The sequence below is a fragment of the Trichosurus vulpecula genome, chromosome 2 (genome assembly GCF_011100635.1).
Source record: "Trichosurus vulpecula isolate mTriVul1 chromosome 2, mTriVul1.pri, whole genome shotgun sequence".
In the NCBI taxonomy this organism is placed as follows: Eukaryota; Metazoa; Chordata; class Mammalia; order Diprotodontia; family Phalangeridae; genus Trichosurus; species Trichosurus vulpecula.
This window is the reverse complement of record NC_050574.1, coordinates 51101192-51119409: the sequence shown is the minus strand read 5'-3', so window position 1 is coordinate 51119409 and position 18218 is coordinate 51101192. Positions and strand designations below refer to the sequence as shown.

Here is an 18218-nt window from a genome sequence, read left to right as displayed (position 1 = left end):
CAGGGAGAGGTGCTATCTCTCCCTGCCTCCCAGTGATTGAGGAGGAATAAAGGGAAAACTCTGGTCCTTATGGAAGCCCTATTTCTATTCACTCACTTCTTAAGGGGAACCATAGAGCATTAGGGCTAGAGCTGAGACCTTAGGCCACGTGTGAGGAATCTGAGGCTTCAAGGCCACATGTGGCCCTCTAGGTCCTCAAGTTTGGCCCTTTGACTGAATCCAAACTTCATAGAACAAATAGTTTGGATTCAGTCAAAGGGCTGCACTTGAGGACCTGGAAGGCCACATGTGGCCTCGAGGCCACAGGTTCCTCACCCCTGCCTTAGACAGAGGAGCTGCTTGGGCTGGACACTTTCTAGGGTCCCCTGCAGGTCCCATGAAGCAATGACCTGCAAACACAAACTAAGCCCTTACTCAGGACAAAAGGCTGTAGATAAGTGAGTTCCCACAACATCATAATGATGACAGGCAACACAGCCTGGTGGCTTACCGAGAGGACAGAATGAAGAGTCAGCAGGCCTTCCTAACTCTGCCACTAATTGGCTGGGACACTGGGGGGGTGGTGGGGATGGAGGGAGGGGTTGAGGGTCATTTCTCCCTTGCCTGGAATGCTCTCCCTCTCTCCCTCCGCCCTTTGGAATTCCTTGCACGGTTTCGGTGCCACCTTCTGGAACACAGAGAGGTAAGACCTGACCAAGGTCATACAGCTAGTTAGGGGAATAGCCAGTATCTGAACACTTGTGGCCTTTTTCATACCCAGTGCATTTTCTGCCATATCACACTGACACCCTGCATCCCAATCACCAGTACATAGTCCATGCATACCTATTGTGTGCCCAGCCTTATAGTCTGATTTGTGGGGGTTATAACAGTATGGGTCCCTACAGAGCTGATAGTCTAGCAGGAGAGAGAAGGTACACTCAGAAACAGGGAATGATCCCAGAAAGTCTGTGCCATGTTGCAGATGAATGGTGGGGGCAAGTCATGAACACTCTCTGGGGCTCTCTCTGTTTCTTCCTCTAAAATTTAAGGGTAAAGGGATGGCTTCACTTCCCAGCTTTCAGTTCCAAGTGATACCACCACATGTTCCAGCTCCCTTTCCCTCATTGTGTTCCCCTGCTGGAATGTAAGATCCTTAAGGGCAGGGCATGCCTTGTTTGCCTGTATTTTTATCCATAGTGCTTAGCACAGTGCCTGGAACACAGGGAATATTTAATCTTTCCCCTCTCTCTCTCTTTTTCTCTCCCCCCTCCCTCTCTGAGAGAGAGAGAGAGAGAGAGAGAGAGAGAGACACACAGAGACAGAGACAGAGACAGAGAGAGACACACAGTGAGAGACAGAGAGAGAGTGGGGGGAGGAGAGAGAGACACAGAGAGAGACAGAGACAGAGAGACACACAGTGAGAGACAGAGAGAGAGAGAAAGAGAGAGAGAGAGAGAGAGAGAGAGAGAGAGAGAGAGAGAGAGAGAGAGAGAGAGAGAGAGAGAGAGAGAGAGACGGGGGTATGATGAGCTGTCTAGCTGTGAGGCCAATGATAAAGAAGCTCAGTGGATTCAGAACAGCTGAATGTCAGGCATTGAGGTGAATGGGTAGATGAGAGGTGAAGGAAGGTGTCTAGTGATGTGCTCTAGGGCTCTTGGCTTTATGCTGTTTGGCATTTTAATTGATAAGGGCAAAGGTGGCCACCTTATCAAATTTAAAATGAAACAAATCTGGGAGTAATATGTAACAGGTTGGACAACAGTCAGGATCCAAAAAGACTTCCATAGGTTAAAACCATAAGATTATAATAGTCGTAACTCTAGAGTTGTAAAGGACCTCAGAAGTCAGTTAGTCCAACCCCCTCATTTTACAGATGAGGAAACTGAGGCCAGAGGAAGTGAAGTGCTGTATCTGAGGTCACACAAGTAGTCAGCACTGGAGATGAGACTTGAAGTAAGATCCCTGACCCCAAAGTGGCTCTGATTCCAAGGCACCATATCAGGATGCATCAAATAAGATGCAATTTAAGGGAGATAAATGTAAAGTCTTAGGTTTGGGTTCAAACAATCAACTTCACAAGCATAACCCTAGAGAGCTAAGGCTCCTCATCAAGAAGTTATTTGAGATATTTGTGGACTACAAGCTCAGTATGAGACAACAGTATGATACAGTGATTATAAAAAATGACCCCTTTGCTTTGGGTTGAGGTCGATGATGGACTCTTCTAACTGAATTAGTTGTATATCTCAGCTGGATGAACTCTGAATGAGGCAGCATAGTACAGTGGTAGGGAATGTGGTTTTTGAGTCAGGCTTGAGTTCAAATTTGGTTCTACTGCCTCTCTTCTAGATGACAATGAAAGAGCCAGTCATTTAATTTCTCTGAGTCTCAGCGTTCCCAGCTGTGAAAAGAGGGAGCCAAAGGTCTCTTCTAGTTTTGAATCCGTGACTTAGTCTCTGGTCCTTTGTGCCTGACTTGTCCCCTCACCTGCTCTCTCCTTTCCCCCTGCTCTTTCTCAGCCTTAGTTCTCTTAGGGACCTCAGTATTCAGTGTGTAATGCCTGCATCTCTGCCTTTGCTGGGGATTGCTCCTTCACAACTTCTTTCCACGCCTGAGTCGAATAAGAGAGTGAAAAGGCCAGGCTGGGACTCCAGCAGTCATTTCTCCAAAACTTTCCTGAGAGTTTTGAGTGGAATGGGCTGTTTCCCTGTCTGCATCTGTAAAGTGAGGAGTTGAACTGATTTCTGAGACCCCTATGTCCCTGATATTCCAAGCCCAAAGGTCCCTCCCAGCTCAGTATTCAGTCATCCAAGTTATCTTCCACTTTCATATTCTATAATTTTCCATGATTCTATATTCTATGATCTTATGTTCTAAGGCCCTTTCTAGCTGTAACAAGGTTACAGTGCCAAGCTTCCTCCAGCTCTGATATTCTGTGTTCTTAAAGTCCCTCTAAATTCTGAGGTTCTATTATAAAATATCTTTCAGTTTTGATATTCTATGTTCTAAAGTCCCTCCAAGCTCTGACATTCTGTTCTAAAGCACCTCTGAGCTCTGACATTCTGTTCTAAAGCACCTCTGAGCTCTGACATTCTATGTTCTAAAGCTCCTCTGAGCTCTGACATTCTATGTTCTAAAGTCTCTCCAAGTTCTGACATTCTGTACTCTAAAGTCCTTCCAGGCTCTGATACTCCATGTTCTAAAGTCTTTCCAAACTCTGACATTCTATGTTCTAAAGCACCTCTAAGCTCTGACATTCTATGTTCTAAAGCTCCTCTGAGCTCTGACATTCTATGTTCTACAGTCCCTTTAAGATTTGATGTTCTATGTCTTGAGGTTTCTCCCAGCTTTGACATTCTATGTTCCAAGAGTCCTCCCAGCTCTGATATCCCGTGTCCTAAGGGCCATCCCAGTCCTGACATTCTGTGTTCTAAGGTCCCTCCAGCTTTGACATTCTGTGTTCTACAGTCCCTTTAAGCTTTGATGTTCCATGTCCTGAGGTTTCTCACAGCTTTGACATTCTTTGTTCTAAGGTCCCTCCAAGCTCTGATGTTCTCTGTTCTAAGATCCCTTCTGGCACTGATATTTGGTGATCTAAAGTTCCTTTCATTTTTATATTGTGTGTTTCTCTGAGTTAAGTCAAGGTAGTCTTTCAGTGTGCAAATAAGACTTACTTTTCTTTGGGAAGTCTCATTCTCACTGAATTTAACTTTGTAACATTCTCTCCTAGGACATGCTTCCCCTCAATAACCTGTAGCCCTGAGAACTGGTTTATACCCCTGCTAGGAGCATGTATAATGCACACACAAGGCAGAGCATACAACTTCCAAATTGGCTTAAAGATTATCTGCAGTCTTGGCTAAAACATTTTAATGACTGTGTACAGCACATACCCTTCTGTGTCACCCTTGGGGCTTCCAAATGTCTTTTCCTACCATATAAGGAGCGTGTTACAGGCATGAAATTAGAGTCGTTCTTGAATTCTGATCTTCACCCAGAGGCCTTTGGGAAGCAGCCACTCTTACTAGATGAAAAAATAGTTTGGAGGCCGGGACTAGAAGCAGCTCAGCTCCTCTTGCGGCCCTGTACCTTCTCCTGTGTTTGATTACATTGATGAAAGGAAGCCCATCTTGGAGGTCACTGATTTGGTATCTCATGCTGGACAAGTCTGGTCTGCTCTAGGGGTCTCGGTTTCCTAATACATTAAATAAGAGTTTGTCTAAAGTCCCATCCAGCTGTGACATTCTCTGTTCTAAGGCCCCTCCTAGTTCTGACATTCTCTCTTCTAAGGGCCCTCCCAGCTCTGACATCCTGTGTTCTAAGGGCCCTCCCAGCTCTGACATCCTGTGTTCTAAGGGCCCTCCAAGCTCTGACATTCTTTGTTCTAACGCCCTTCCTAGCTCTGACATCCTGCGTTCTACATCTCCCAGTTCTAAGGGCCTCTGTTTTAAGGGCTCTCCTCTCCTGCCTACCTCCCACCCCAAATAACTCTGTCATTCTCTGGTTAGAAAGATCCCTGGACTTGATATCAGAAGGCTCTTACTAACTGTATAACTGTGAATAAGCCGTTCATCTCTTTCCTCAGTTTCCTCAACTGGAAAATGGAGATACTAACCCCTGCATTATCTGCCTTCTAGGAATGCTGTAAGGAAAGTATTTGGAATGGCAAAGCTATGATTATTGTCATTAAAAAGAATAAATAGTCAGAAGTATTTATGGCCAGAATTGGCTTTCTCTCATGTCTCTTTTGTGTTCCCATATAGATCAGTGATTCCTCTGGTCTAGTCTCATCTGGGTTTATCCCAGGGCTCTCTCTTTGGGTCTCAGCTTGTTTAGCACAATGGGGAATCCTCAGCTCTGTGTGTGTGTGGGGGGAGGGGGATGCAGGTAGGGAGAGAGAAAGGAAGACAGAGAGAGAGAGAGAGAGAGAGAGAGAGAGAGAGAGAGAGAGAGAGAGAGAGAGAGAGAGAGAGAGAGAGAGAGAGAGAGAAAGAGAAAGGGGGAAGCAGTAGTGGTATCGCAGTAATTAAAAAAATTACTACTTAGAAATGGCAGTGGCAATCAAGGAGTATTCCAACACCCCTTTTCCCCTTTCTCAAGTGAAAAAAAAAACCCCTCTCCACATTTGGCATTGAAATAATAATAACAATAATCTCTGAAAGATCTTACACACTTTAAGAAATGGTCTTCATAAATTTCTATGGCCTCTCTGCCCCAAATCATCCAATCATTGAATCACAGAATTGGAGGTAGGAGAGACCTCTTTGGCTTTCTAGGCCAACCCACACTTGAACATAATCACCTTGGCTTTGTATTCAAGAAGTTGTTCTTCACCCTTGAAGACACCCAATCAGGGGAAAGCGCCTGCCTTCTGAGGCAGTCTATTTTGCTTTTGGACAACTCTGATTTTTTTGAAACTGGTCTTCTCTCAGGCAGGTTGCAAATGGCATCAGCCACTGATTCCATACCTGATCTGCACAGAAGCTTTGACCTGCTCCATTTCTGACTAGGGCTGGTTCACTCTACCAGAGGCTTCTTGGGGGCTCACTATACTGGTAGCAGACAGTGCAGGGACCTGGTTAGTTTTCAGCCCTCCTGTAGCTCAGAACTCCTGAGCTCAAGGGATCCATCAACCTCCGACTCCCAGGTAGAAGGAATCACAGGCATGTTCCCCTACACCCAAGTGGCAGCTCTGAGTGTAGGGAGACTTTGCCTTGTATCAAGGCTAAATCTATTTATTACCCTGTCACTTCTGCCCATTATTCCCAGGTATGCCTTCAGGAGCTAAGCAGAACAAGGCTAACCCCCTGTCCTGGGCCTCCTCCAAGCTGAAAATGCCTGACTCCTTCCTCCAATCCTCCTAATGTTGAGGCCCTATCTCCATTGCCTTCCTTGACTCTCTGTAACTTAACGATGTCCTTCACCTGTGGTCTGATCAAAGTACAGCTGGGCCATCAGCTCCTTGTTCCTGGAAGCTCTACCCCTCTTAAGGTGGCCCTAAATTAAATTATTTGCATACTCCAGTGTTATACAGTTTTTATGAAGCACTTTAACATCCATTATTACATCTGTGTCTCATAACAATCCTAGAAGGTAGAATTATGGTCAGTCAGTTAATCAGCCAGTTAATCAGCCAATAAATATTAAGCACCTACTGTGTACCAAGCACTGTGTTCAACCCTGGGATTACAAAAAGAGGCAAAAGATTGCCCCTGCCATCAAAGAGCTCACAATCTAATGGGAGAGACAACAAGCAAACATAGATGTATAAACAAGTTATGTACCGGATAGATAAGTAAGAGAGGGAAGACACTAGAATTAAGAGGGGTTGGGAAAAGCTTCATGCCCAAGATGGGATTCTAGTTGGATCTTGAAGGAAGCCAGGAGGCAGAGATGAGGAGAGAGAGCATTCCAGGGATGAGGGTGTTTCAACAATCCAGCTAGTAGCTTCTGTGGGGGTGTAAGATCCACCCACAGCCAGCACCCAGAAAGCTGCCAGCAGCAAGGTTCTTTTGATCTGCTTAACTAAGGAAAGCAAGGTGAAGGGGTTGACAAGCTTACTTTAATTCAGCATACAAATATCATTCACTTAGTTCAGGGGAAAAAAAGCCAGCACCCTGAACATCAGAGCAAATTACAAACAAAGTACAAACATCAACAGACAGACCCAATACAGATTCATAGTTACCAACATCTAGGTTCAGCCCGGGAGCTCAGAACAAGGGCTGGCCCAGAGTCATGCATGCCACCACTGCTGCGGGAATGAGCTCCAAGGAAGAGACAGCTAACCCTTGGTTTTTATATCTTTTTCAGTGGTCAGGGGTGAGTCACACATGCGACTCACCCATGTGACCTAGAATCGTCACAAAGAGGTGGACTTAAACCCATGTGGTCTAAAAGCCTCTGCTGTCCCAGACATGTAAACTAGGCCCTCCCTGGAGTTAGCCCCACCTTGGGCCCCATTAGTTGCCAATCCACACCCACATAGGTTTTACACCTAATAGGGGTTTGGGCCTGGGGCTTAGCACCTAGTAAGGCTCAATGAATTACTCAAAGGAAACAAAAGCCAAACTATTCAAGGGCACTTGTTGAACTAAGTGCTAAGGAGCCCATTTTGCCTACCAACACAGAGGGACAGTCAGAGAAAGTGCCCAGAGCTAAAAGATGGAGTGTCTTATCCACGGCACAACAAGGAGGCCAATGTCAATGGATTGAAGAGTATGTGGTGGGGAGTAAGTGAGAAGGCTGGAAAGGTGTGTGTTTGGGTGGAGGGTAGGTTGTGAATGGTTTTGAACACCGAACAGTGATTTTTGTATTTGATTCTGGAGATAACAGGGTTTATCGAGTATGGGAATGACATATTATGTATGCTCTGCATTTTAGGAAAATTATTTTGGTGGTTGAATGGAGGAATGATTGGAGTAGGGAGAGACTTGAGAGAAGCAGACCCACCAGCAGGCTATTTCAATAGCCCAGGTGTCAGGTGATGAAAGCCTGCACTAGAATGGTGGTGGTATCAGAGGAGAGATGGGGAAATGTCCAAGAGGTATTGCAAAGGTGAGATCTACAGCTCTGGGCAACAGATTGGATATAGAGAGTAAGAGATAATGAGTTGGGGACTGGGAGGATGGTGGTACTCTTGACAGTAATAAGAAAGTTTGGAGGTGGGGAAGGTTTAAGGGGAATGATAATGAGTTCAATTTTGGCCATTTGAGTTTAAGATGTCTAATGGAATCCACTTTGAAATATCTGAAAGACAGTTAGAGATGTAATATTGGAGCTCATCACAGAGTTTAAAGCAGGATATGTAGATCTGAGAATCATCAGCATAGAGGTGATAATTAAATCCATAGAAAATGATGAGATCACCAAGTAAAGTAGTATAGAGGGAGAAGAGAAGGTGGCTCAGGACAGAACCCTGAGGGACACCTGTGGTTAGAGGGCATGATCTGGATGATGATCCAGATAAAGAGAATGAGAAGGAGCGGTCAGATAAGCAGGAGGAGAACCAGGTGACAGTGGTATCCTGAAAACCTGGAAAGAAGAGAATACAGAGGAAGAGAGGATGGTCAGTGGTGTCACAGGTTTCAGAGAAGTCAAGAAAAATGAGGGGTGAGAAAAGGCCATTCGATTTGAAAATTAAAAGATCACTGGTAACTTTGTAGAAAGCCATATTTGGTGGAATGATAGTCAGAAGCTGGATTGTTAGAGGTTAAGAAGAGAGTGAGACAAAAGAAAGTGGAGCCATCTATTGTAGATGGTCTTTTAAAAAGAGTTTAGCTGCAAAGGGCAGAAGAGATAAAGGATGATAGCGGGGATGGAAAGATGAAGAAAGGGTTTTTTGAAGATGAAGAGACAAGGGCTAGGCAGTAGGGAAGGATCTAATAGACAGGAAGAGATTGAAAGTAAATGATAGAATGAGGGTGATGGAGGGGGCAATCTGTTAGAGGAGATAGGAAGGAATGGGATTGCTTGTACAGGTAGAAGATTTAGTCTTGGCAAAGAGTAAGGCCACTTCCTCATGTGAATCAGGGGTAAAGGAGGAGATAGTGGCAGAAGGCATCTGAGTGATAGGAGATGAGGAAGAAGAGTCAATTTAAATACATCAAAATCTAAATTAAATAAATTTAAATACCTCAAATAAGTATGAGGTAAAGGTCTCAGCTGAGAGAGTAGGAGAGGGGAGAGCCATGGAAAGCTTGAGGAGGGACAAACATATTGATGAGGGAAGTATGGAAACATTGCCTAGCAGCAGTGAGGGCCTAGTTAAGGTTGTGTTACATAAATTTATAGTGTAACTAGTCAGCACAGTTATGTGATTTTCTTCACCTCCATTTAGCAGTGCATGTGTAGGAGTGAAGGTGGTTGATGGTAGGAGTAATCCAAGGTTAAGTACTGTCAGGGCACAGTCAATGATGTAATGGGGACTTATGTCACTGATTGTGCCCTGGGATGCGGGAGAATTGAACTTGTTCACCAAGGGGTCAAATAGGATAAAGAGGACAGAGTGACTAGTACAGAATGATGGCCTGGGAGAAACTGAGGATTCAAGGAATTGGAGGTCATGGTATGGACAAAGAGTAGGGTTTGGTAAGGCAAGATAGAAGAAGAGGTGGAAAATTATGGTCAATAAAAAGATTTCAGAATTTTTGAACATGGAAGTAGTGTATTTGTAGATGATGGCAAGATCAAGGGTATGACCATCTTTGTGTGTGACAGAGGTGAGGTGATGGGAAGTGAGTTGGTAGAAGAATTGAGTGGTTAGGATATTTGATAGAGAAGTTCTCTAGTATGAGGGCAGAAGTTGGGGGAGGACAGAAAAATAGTAAGTCAGGTACTAAACTCATTAAGGAAGGAAGGGGAGTGACCTGGGAGCTTTTAGAAAACAGCTACAAGGATTTTGATTGGGTGGTAGATATGAGATTGTGTGGACCTCAAAGGAGGAGAGATTACTGAGTGATCTAGGAAGGGGGACTACCCACAAATAGAAATGCAGAAAAAGGGATATTTCAACTCCAATCCTCAACCAGTAAGCCAAGGGGAATGAATGGAAAAGTCACCAATCCTGGAGAGGGTGGCCAGGAAAGCTGTGTCATCAGGGGACATCCAGGTTTCCATGACTGCTAGATTTGGGATAAAGAAAAGTTTGTTGGCTATGAAACAGGCATTCCAGAGGGCACAATGGAAGAGGTGATTGATGTTTGGTTGGGACTTTGGGGTGGGAGAGTTGAGGGGAATGGGAATAACGAATTGGGTAGTAGGGGATGAAGTTTGAATGATGACCTACACGAGTTCCGAATCACAGGGATGTGCAGGGTATGACCAGTTGTGAGTATGTTCATTACTGAGTGGAAAGGTACTCCTCCTCTTCCCAGAGGTGACTGGAGATCTAGCAGAAGACAAACGTAGCATGAAATGGAAGGTGTGTGGTCAGGCGGGAGACTCAGTTTTACTAATGCTCTTTCTTCTGAAGCCTGGAGATCAGGCAGGAGATGGCTTAGCAAGGGACAGAAATCAAAACCTGCACAGTAGAAGATGGAAGACCAGCTTCCCACCAACTTTTCTCTTATAGAATCATAGAATATCAGAGCTGGGAAGGGCCTTAGAACCCAGAATGTCAGAGCTGGGAGGGCCCTCAGAACACAGAATATTTGAATTCAAAGGAACCTTCTAATCACTGAACATAATACTCTATTTTGTTGATGTGATAGCTCAGGCTCATAGATAGGAAATGACTTGACCAGAGTCACAGAAATGGCTTGTGGCAGGGCTGAAACTGTATAACCCAGCTCTGCTGACTTCCAGCCCAGGACTTCTGAATCCATCACATGCTGCTGCTTCTGTATAATAGAAAGAACTGGAATGTAAATGGGAGAGATGAGCATTGTTATCCTATTTTCCTCTACCTCTCTTACTTGACTTCCAAAATCCTTTTTGAGCTCTTCCATGGCCTGAGACCAATTCATATTTTTCTTGGAGTCTTTGGATGTAGGAGCTTTGACTTTGTTATCTTCTTCTGAGTGTGTGTTTTGATCTTCCTTGTCACTGTAATAACTTTCTATAGTCAGGGTTTTTTCTGTTGTTTGCTTATTTTCCCAGCCTATTTCTTGACTTTTAACTCTTTGTTAAGATAGGCCTTGCTTTTGGGGTGGAGGGCGTACTGTCCCGAGCTTCAGGGGTTTTGTGCAGCTGTTTTCAGAGACACTTCTAGGGACCTGTAAGTTTTCAGTTCTTCCAAGGTGGTATGAACTAGGGAGAGGTGTTTAATCCTCTCCTAGCCTGATTACACTATTTTATGAATGGAGAAACTGAGGCTCAGAGAAACTGAGTAACCTGTGCAGGGTTTTGGAGCATGTTAGTGGTAGAACCCCTGTGTTCTAATTCACAGTCTCACCTTCCTTTCATTAACCCGAGCTACCTCTCAGTGAAGTTGTATGACACTGGGGGTTTGTCACAAAGTGTAACCAGTTCCAGTTTATGTTAAAAGCAAGTCTTTCATCCCTGAGCATATCAGGGGGGAGGGAGAAGTGGTGAGGTCCAGCTGCGGCCCAGTGTGGACAGCTGACTGTCAGCCTTCACAACACAGGAAAAGAGAAGTTCCTCTTCTTTGGACACCAATCCTCTCCTTCTCTTCCCTTCTCTTCCTTCCCTGGGAGTCCTAGGGGATGTTGCTGGAAGTGAGGGCTGGCAGTCAGTGAAAGTCTATAGATAACTTCTCATACATTATCTCCTTGGACGTATCTGTAGGTTAGGTATGACAGGTATTACTGCCCCCATTTCATGGATGAGAAAACTGAGGCTCAGAGAGGGTGTGTGGCCCACAGTCACACAGCTAGAAAAATGTTACAAGAGGGATTTGAACCGAGAGCCCTGTGATTTCAGTCCAGTATTCTGTCTCCTCTGCTGTGATGCCTAGATCACAGAGCTTGAGAGCTGGAAGGTACCTCACAGTCTCCTAGTCCACCTGCCTATTCAGAGAATAACCGGATCTACAGCCTACCTGACAGATTTTGACCCAGCCTCTGCTTGAAGACATCCAAAGAGCAGGGAAGCTCACTACCTCCCCTGGTAGGTAGTCCTCATTATTAAAGATGTCTTTCTTTTGACAAGTCTTTAAATTTGTCTCCTTCTGCCCCTTAATAATTGAGTCAGCTGCTACTGCTTAGAACTGAAGGCTAATGAGGATAAGGTCATGGGATCCTTAGATAAGAGCCGGAAGGGACCTTCGAATTCGTTTCATTCACACTCCTCGGTTTACAGGTGAGGAAGCTGAGACTCAGAGAGGAAAAGAGATTTGCCCAGGGTCACACAAATAATAAGCAGCAGCAGTGCTCTGCCTACAAATCCGGTTCTCATGATGCCATGCTGCTCTGGCTCCAATTCCTGGGTGGGAAATTCACAAAGTTCATTTGTTCATTCATTCAACATTGATTCATTCATTTGTTCAACATTTATTCAGCGGTCACGCATGCATTTATTCATCAGTGATTCAATAATTCATTGGATGATCATTAATTCATCCATTCAACATTAATTAATTAATTCGCTTGACGTCCATTCATTCAACATTCATTCATTCATGTGGCATGAATTCCATTTCCACGCTCTCCCTGTGCACAAACTTCAGTCTCCCCGCTTTGTGCCTGGGTCCCCAGTGTTCTCAATGCTCTCCCTCTCACCTCCTCCTGGTAAAATCCCTGGCTTCGTTCAAAGTGCAGCTTGGGGTACACCTCCTATGTGCGACTTTTCCTGATTTACTTACCCTCTCTCCTCTGTCCGGTTATTAGCAGATGTCCCCTTTCAAAATTGTGTTGTGTTACTACAAAGCTGATGGGTGGTACGCTGCATAGAATTTTGGATCAGGAGACAGGAAGAATTGAGTTCGAATCCTGCCTCAAATGTTACTGACTATATGACCCTGGGACACTTCACCTCAGTCTGCCTCAGTTTCCTTATCTTTAAAATGGGGATAATAATAGGACCTACCTCCCAGGGTTGTTATGAGGCTCAAATGAGATAATATCTGTGAAATGCTTTGGAGACTTTAGAAGTCTTTGGTAGCCCTCCATAATCTTAGTGCCTTTTCTCTGAGACTATGCCCAGTTTATCTTGTATGTATCTTGTTTGTACTGAGTTGTTTTCATTTTGTCTCTCCTTTCCTTTCCCCCTCCCCCATCAGACTGCCCTTGAGAGCAGGGACTATCCTTTGACTTTCTTTGTATCCTCAGCACTTAGGGTAATGCCCAGTGCACAGTAGGTGCTTAATAAATGCTTGTTTGGGGGAGAGGGAAGGGAAAAAAGAAATTTACGTGATATTAGATTACATTATTATGATATTATATACTTGAAAGGAAAAGCAAGTTGTACATAATAGATTAGCAGTTTCATGTGCAATCATTTTAAAAAATTATACTGTTATGGAAATGTGTGTTTTATTCCATAGATTAAAAATTAAATAAGTAAAAAATTTAAAAATGCTTGTTGACTGACTGAAAGAGCATTATACAAATGTTAGCTAATATCATTGAGCGCATTTTATATTCATTTATTTCTATACATTCATTTATTTCTATGAATTTCTATTCATTTATTTCTCTAGCTGCCCTATCTCATCAGTGGAATGTAGGCTCCTGGAGGTTAAGGATTGTTTTAATTCGATCTTTGTACTCCTGCACCCAGCAATGGTGCCTTGCACATAACAGGTGTTTAGTAAAAGTTTATTGAACTCAGTCAAAGAATCATTTCTTAAGCACCCCCACCCCCCAACCCAGACCATGTGTCAGGAACTGTGTAAAGTCACCGGGGACAAAATGGAAAAAAACAGCAGTCCATGTTCTAATGCGGGAGACATCGTATAAATTAATTACGTGCACGCACACGAGGTATAGACAGAGTAGATGGGAGGTAATCTCAGAGAGAAGGTACTAATAGCATCATAGATCTGGGCTGCATCTTAAAGGAAGCCAGGGAAACTGAGAATAGGATTCAAGTAGGGAGAGCATTCTGGGCATGGGGGCCAGCCAAGGCAAAGGTGTGGAGATCAGAGATGAAGGGTCATCTATGAAGCCAGTGTGACTGGCCCACCTCCAGTAGAAGAGAAATTCCTGAGAGAAAAGGATTGTTTTGTTCTTGTCTTACCATCCCTAGCACTTTGCACAGTGCCTGGCACATAGGAGAGCTTAATCAGCCAGCAGGTATTGATTACTAGGTTCCTATGTGTGGAGCATCATGCTAAGCACTAGGTGTTCAAAGGAAGACACTTCCTGCCCTCAAACAGCTTACACCCTAAGTGGGGGGGGGGGGGAGACAACATGTAAATAAACAGGTATATACAATATATGCACAGACTAATGAGATGGAAGGGAACCTTGGAGGAGAAGGAAGATAGAAAAGTCATCAAAGGCAGCATAGCTCATTCATTTTTCAAGTGTGCTAAGGCAGGTTTTTAAGTGGCAAGCTCCTTAAAGGCAGAGACCTTTCTCTCTTCTCCCTGTCCTAGTCTCTCTCCTCCCCCCTCCCCCCCCTCTTGCTCTCTTTGTCTCTCTCTTTCTTTCTCCTTCTTTCCCTCCCCTCTCTATTTGCTCTTTCTTCTCCCTTTACTCCTCCCTCTCGCTCTCTTTTTTTCCTCTTCCTCTTCCTCCTCGCCTTCTCCCTCTCCCTTTCCCTCTTCTAGCAATAGAGGAGGTGGAAGGTGGGATTTGGTTAAGAAGAACAGGAAAAGTCTCTTGTACTTGATGTGAGTCTCGAAAGAAGCCAGGGATTCTAAGGGTGGAGGTGAGGAGGGCGAGCACCGGGGCGAAGGCAGCCAAGGCATGAAGATGGGCCGTGGAGTGCCGTGCGGGGAGAACAAAGAGGCCAGTGTAAGTGGATCATGGAGTGTGTAAAGAAGAATAAAGTGTAAGAAGACTGGAAATGGTAAAGGGCTTCGAACCTCCGGCAGAGGACTTTGTATGTGATCCTGGAGGTAGTAGGGACCCGCTGCAGTTTATTGAGTGGGGGACTGGGATGACATGGTCAGATGCATGTTTTAGAAAATGCCAGTGGGTAGCTTAGTGAAAGATGCTTTGGAGTTGGGAGACCAATTACCTGGCTACTGCAGTAGTGAGATGGAGAGGTGCCAAGGGCTTGAACTAGGGGATGGCACGTGAGGAATACTGTGCGGGCATATTCATGGAGCAAACATTTAAAGAGCATCTAGTGTGTGCAGTATGAACGCAGTTATTAGTGAGTACTTTAAAAGCACCTACTATGTGTGCAACATTATTAACATGAATTGTTTTTAAGAATCACTTAACAAGTACCTACTATGAGCAAAGCTCAAGTTTCCCCAGACACCAACAGTCCTCTGAAAAGGGCATTTCAGGCATTAATCAGCAGGTAGGGGAAGGTTTGGAGGACAGTACCTGAGCTACCAAGAAGTGTTAATTGGCTCCCAATCCTTCATGCCGTCAGCCCTCTTAAGTACCTGGTTTGGATTGTGTATCATCAGGCTCACAGCTCCCTTCTTCTCTCCCTCCCTCCTTCATTCCAGGCCCCTCACCTCCCAGCCAGTGGCTGACACAGCGGGGCTACCCTTGACTCCTAGGCTAGCTCGAGGAATCGCCTGAGTGCCTGCAGGCCGTCTTGACTAGACTTCTCCTCCATCTTCTTTCCGGAGCACAGAGACCCAACCCTAATTGACTCCCCCTTTCCACACAAGCCCCCAGCTGAGTCCCCATAGAAAGGCAGTCAGAGAGTGGAGGGAGCTCTGGAAATAGACTCAGAACCACCGGATCTCAGAGTTAGAAGGGAGCTCAGAGGATTTCTGATCCAACCTTGTGTCTGAACAGGAATCCCTGTCTAGTCAAGAGCCCCAAGTTCAAATTGAGGTTTTGCTGAATTCTAGCGATTTGATCTTGGGCAAGACTGTGAAGGACAGCTAGGTGGTGCCATACTGTATAGAGCGCTGAGCCTGGAGTGGGAAGACTCATCTTCCTGAATTCAAATCTCAGATACTCACAAGCTGTGTGATGCTGGGCAAATCATTTAACCCTATTTGCCTCAGTTTCCTCATTTGTCAAATGAGCTGGAGAAGAAAATGGCAGACCACCCCAGTATCGTTGCAAAAAAAACCGAAATGGGGTCATGAAGAATTGGACATGCCTGAACAACAACTGAACACCAAGAGGTCTGTGAAGTGAGGATTTTCATAGGCTCAAGGGACCTCAGCGAGTATAGAATCCAGCCTCTGCACTTCATAGCTCATAGGAGCATAGCTCAAGAGGCCCTCTACTATGACCTCCTCCTTTTACAGATGGGGATACTGAGGAAACTGACTGTCACACAGGTAGTAAGTCACACATCTGGGATTCAAGGCCGACCTTTGATAAGGATGCTGCCAACTGACTGCTTCACAAGGGTCGTTATGAAGATGGCACTTTGTAAACCTTAGGGAGTTATTGAAAATGTGAGCCATTAGGGTTGTTGGTAACATGTGGGGCAACCAGCCTGTGCACACATAGCTCTGCCCAGCTCTGTCCCACTCCCTTTCCTCCTGCCCTACACCCAATACACACACACACACACACACACACACACACACACACAGTGAATGTTGGCTTGTTTGACAATCAACAGCCACTCAGAAAAGAAGGGGAAGAGACTGATGAATGGAGGGTCCCAAGACCAGGCTGATTCGCTGCAGAACCCCTCTTGTATCTGTTTAAAACCTCTACCCCCAAACCGATGCAGAGTATGGACAGAGGGACTGGAGGAGTTCCAGAGAGGAGGTCGCTGGACAATTTCTATTCCTATGCACTGGCAGTAGGCATGGCGCCACGCCATTCCAAGTCATGCACTGCTCCCTTATCCCCACTTTCCCCCTTCGCCCCACATCACTTACACATGACATTGAGGAAGATGTTGCCGGATGCCAGGACCACCTTCTCCCTCGTGGCTCGGTCATAGATCCCCACGTGACACTCATAGGGCCCATTGTCGGAGATCCGGACCTCAGGCAGCCTGGGCATGTGATGGAAAGGAGGAAAAAAAGAAAGAGGAGCATGAAGCCTAGGGCCATGGTGGTCTGCTGAGAGGATACCAGGGAGCAATGAAGAGCCTCAGGCAGCCAGCACAGAATCAACCATCAGAGTGCTCACAAAGGGGGAGGGGGTGTCTCCCTCTTGACATCTGCTTGGTTACTCCATGTCCCTCTATAAGTCTGGGTCCTCCTTTCCACCTCTACACCCCCCCCCACTAAAATAAACAACACATCCCCGAAACAAAAACAAAAACCAATAAAAAACAAACCAATAAGCCAAGAGGCCAAACCACAGGGCAGAGGGAGTTAGAACACAGTATGTCAGAGCTGGGAGGGGCCTTAGAACACAGAATGTCAGAGCTGGGAGAGCCCTTAGAACACAGAATGTCATAGCTGATAGGATCCTTAGAACAGAAAATGGCAAGATTGGAAGAGAAGCAGAAAGCTGGGAAAGAAATTTTCCAACCAGTGTCTCTGATAAAGGCCTCATTTCTAAAATATATAGAGAACTGAGTCAAATCTATAAGAATATAAGTCATTCCCCAACTGATAAATGATCAAAGGATATGAACAGGTAGTTTTCAGGTAGAGAAAGTAAAGCTATCTATAGTCATATGAAAAATTGCTCTAAATCACTATTGATTAGAGAGATAGAAATCAAAACAACCTTGAGGTACCACATCACACCTATCAGATTGGCTGACATGACAAAAGAGGGAAATGATAAATATTGGAGAAGATATGGGAAAATTGCAAACCTAATGCATTGTTGATGGAGTTATGAACTGATCCAACCATTCTGGAGAGTAATTTGGAACTATGTCCAAAGGGCTGTAAAACTGTGCTTACCCTTTGCCCCAGCAATACCACTTTTAGGTCTGTATCCTAAAGAGATCACAAAATGGGAAACAACCATATATACAAAACTATTTATAGCAGCTCTTTTTGTGGTGGCCAAGAACTGGGAATTAAGAGGATGCTCATCAATTGGGGAATGGCAGAACAAGTTGTGGTATATGAATGTAATGGAATACTATTGTTCCATAAGAAATGATGAGCAGGGGGACTTCAGAAAAACCTGGAAAGACTTACATGAACTAATGCTGAGTGGGGTGAGCAGAACCAGGAAAACATTGTACACAGTGACAGCCACATTGTACAATGACTCTCCTTGATAGATTTACCTCTTCTCAACAATGCAAGGGATCTAAAACAACTCCAAAAGACTCGTGATGGAAAATGCTATCTATGTGCAGAAAAAAAGAACTATGGAGTCTGAATGCAGATTGAAGCAAACTGTTTGCTCTCTCTCTCTGTCTCTCTGTCTCTGTCTCTGTCTCTCTCTGTCTCTCTCTGTCTCTCTGTCTCTCTCTGTCTCTCTCTCTCTCTCTCTCTCTCTCTCTCACTCTCTTTGGTTTCTTCTTTCTCATGCTTCCTCCCACTGGTTCTAACTCTTTTTTGCAACATGACTAATGTGAAAATATGTTTAATATGAATGTATATGTAGAGCCTATATCAGATTGCAAGCCATCTTGGGGAGGGGAGGGTAAGGAAGGGGAGAAAATTTGGAACTCAAAATCTTATGGAAGTGAATGTTGAAAACTAAAAATAAGTAAGCAAGTAAATAAACAAACACATATATACATAAACAAATAAATAAATTCACGAATAAATACAAACAGACATAAATAAATAAATAAGAAAAAGAACAGAGAAT

General features: G+C 44.6%; 1 protein-coding gene across 1 annotated transcript in view; it reads right to left on the bottom strand.

Annotated features, from left to right (window-relative positions):
* The window catches only part of IGSF21 (immunoglobin superfamily member 21), a 339687-nt gene that overhangs the window by 70697 nt on the left and 250772 nt on the right, over positions 1-18218 (bottom strand). The window contains exon 9 of the mRNA XM_036743729.1: positions 16364-16482. Coding sequence (XP_036599624.1) covers positions 16364-16482 — 119 coding nt within the window. The remainder of the gene's footprint in view (positions 1-16363; positions 16483-18218) is intronic.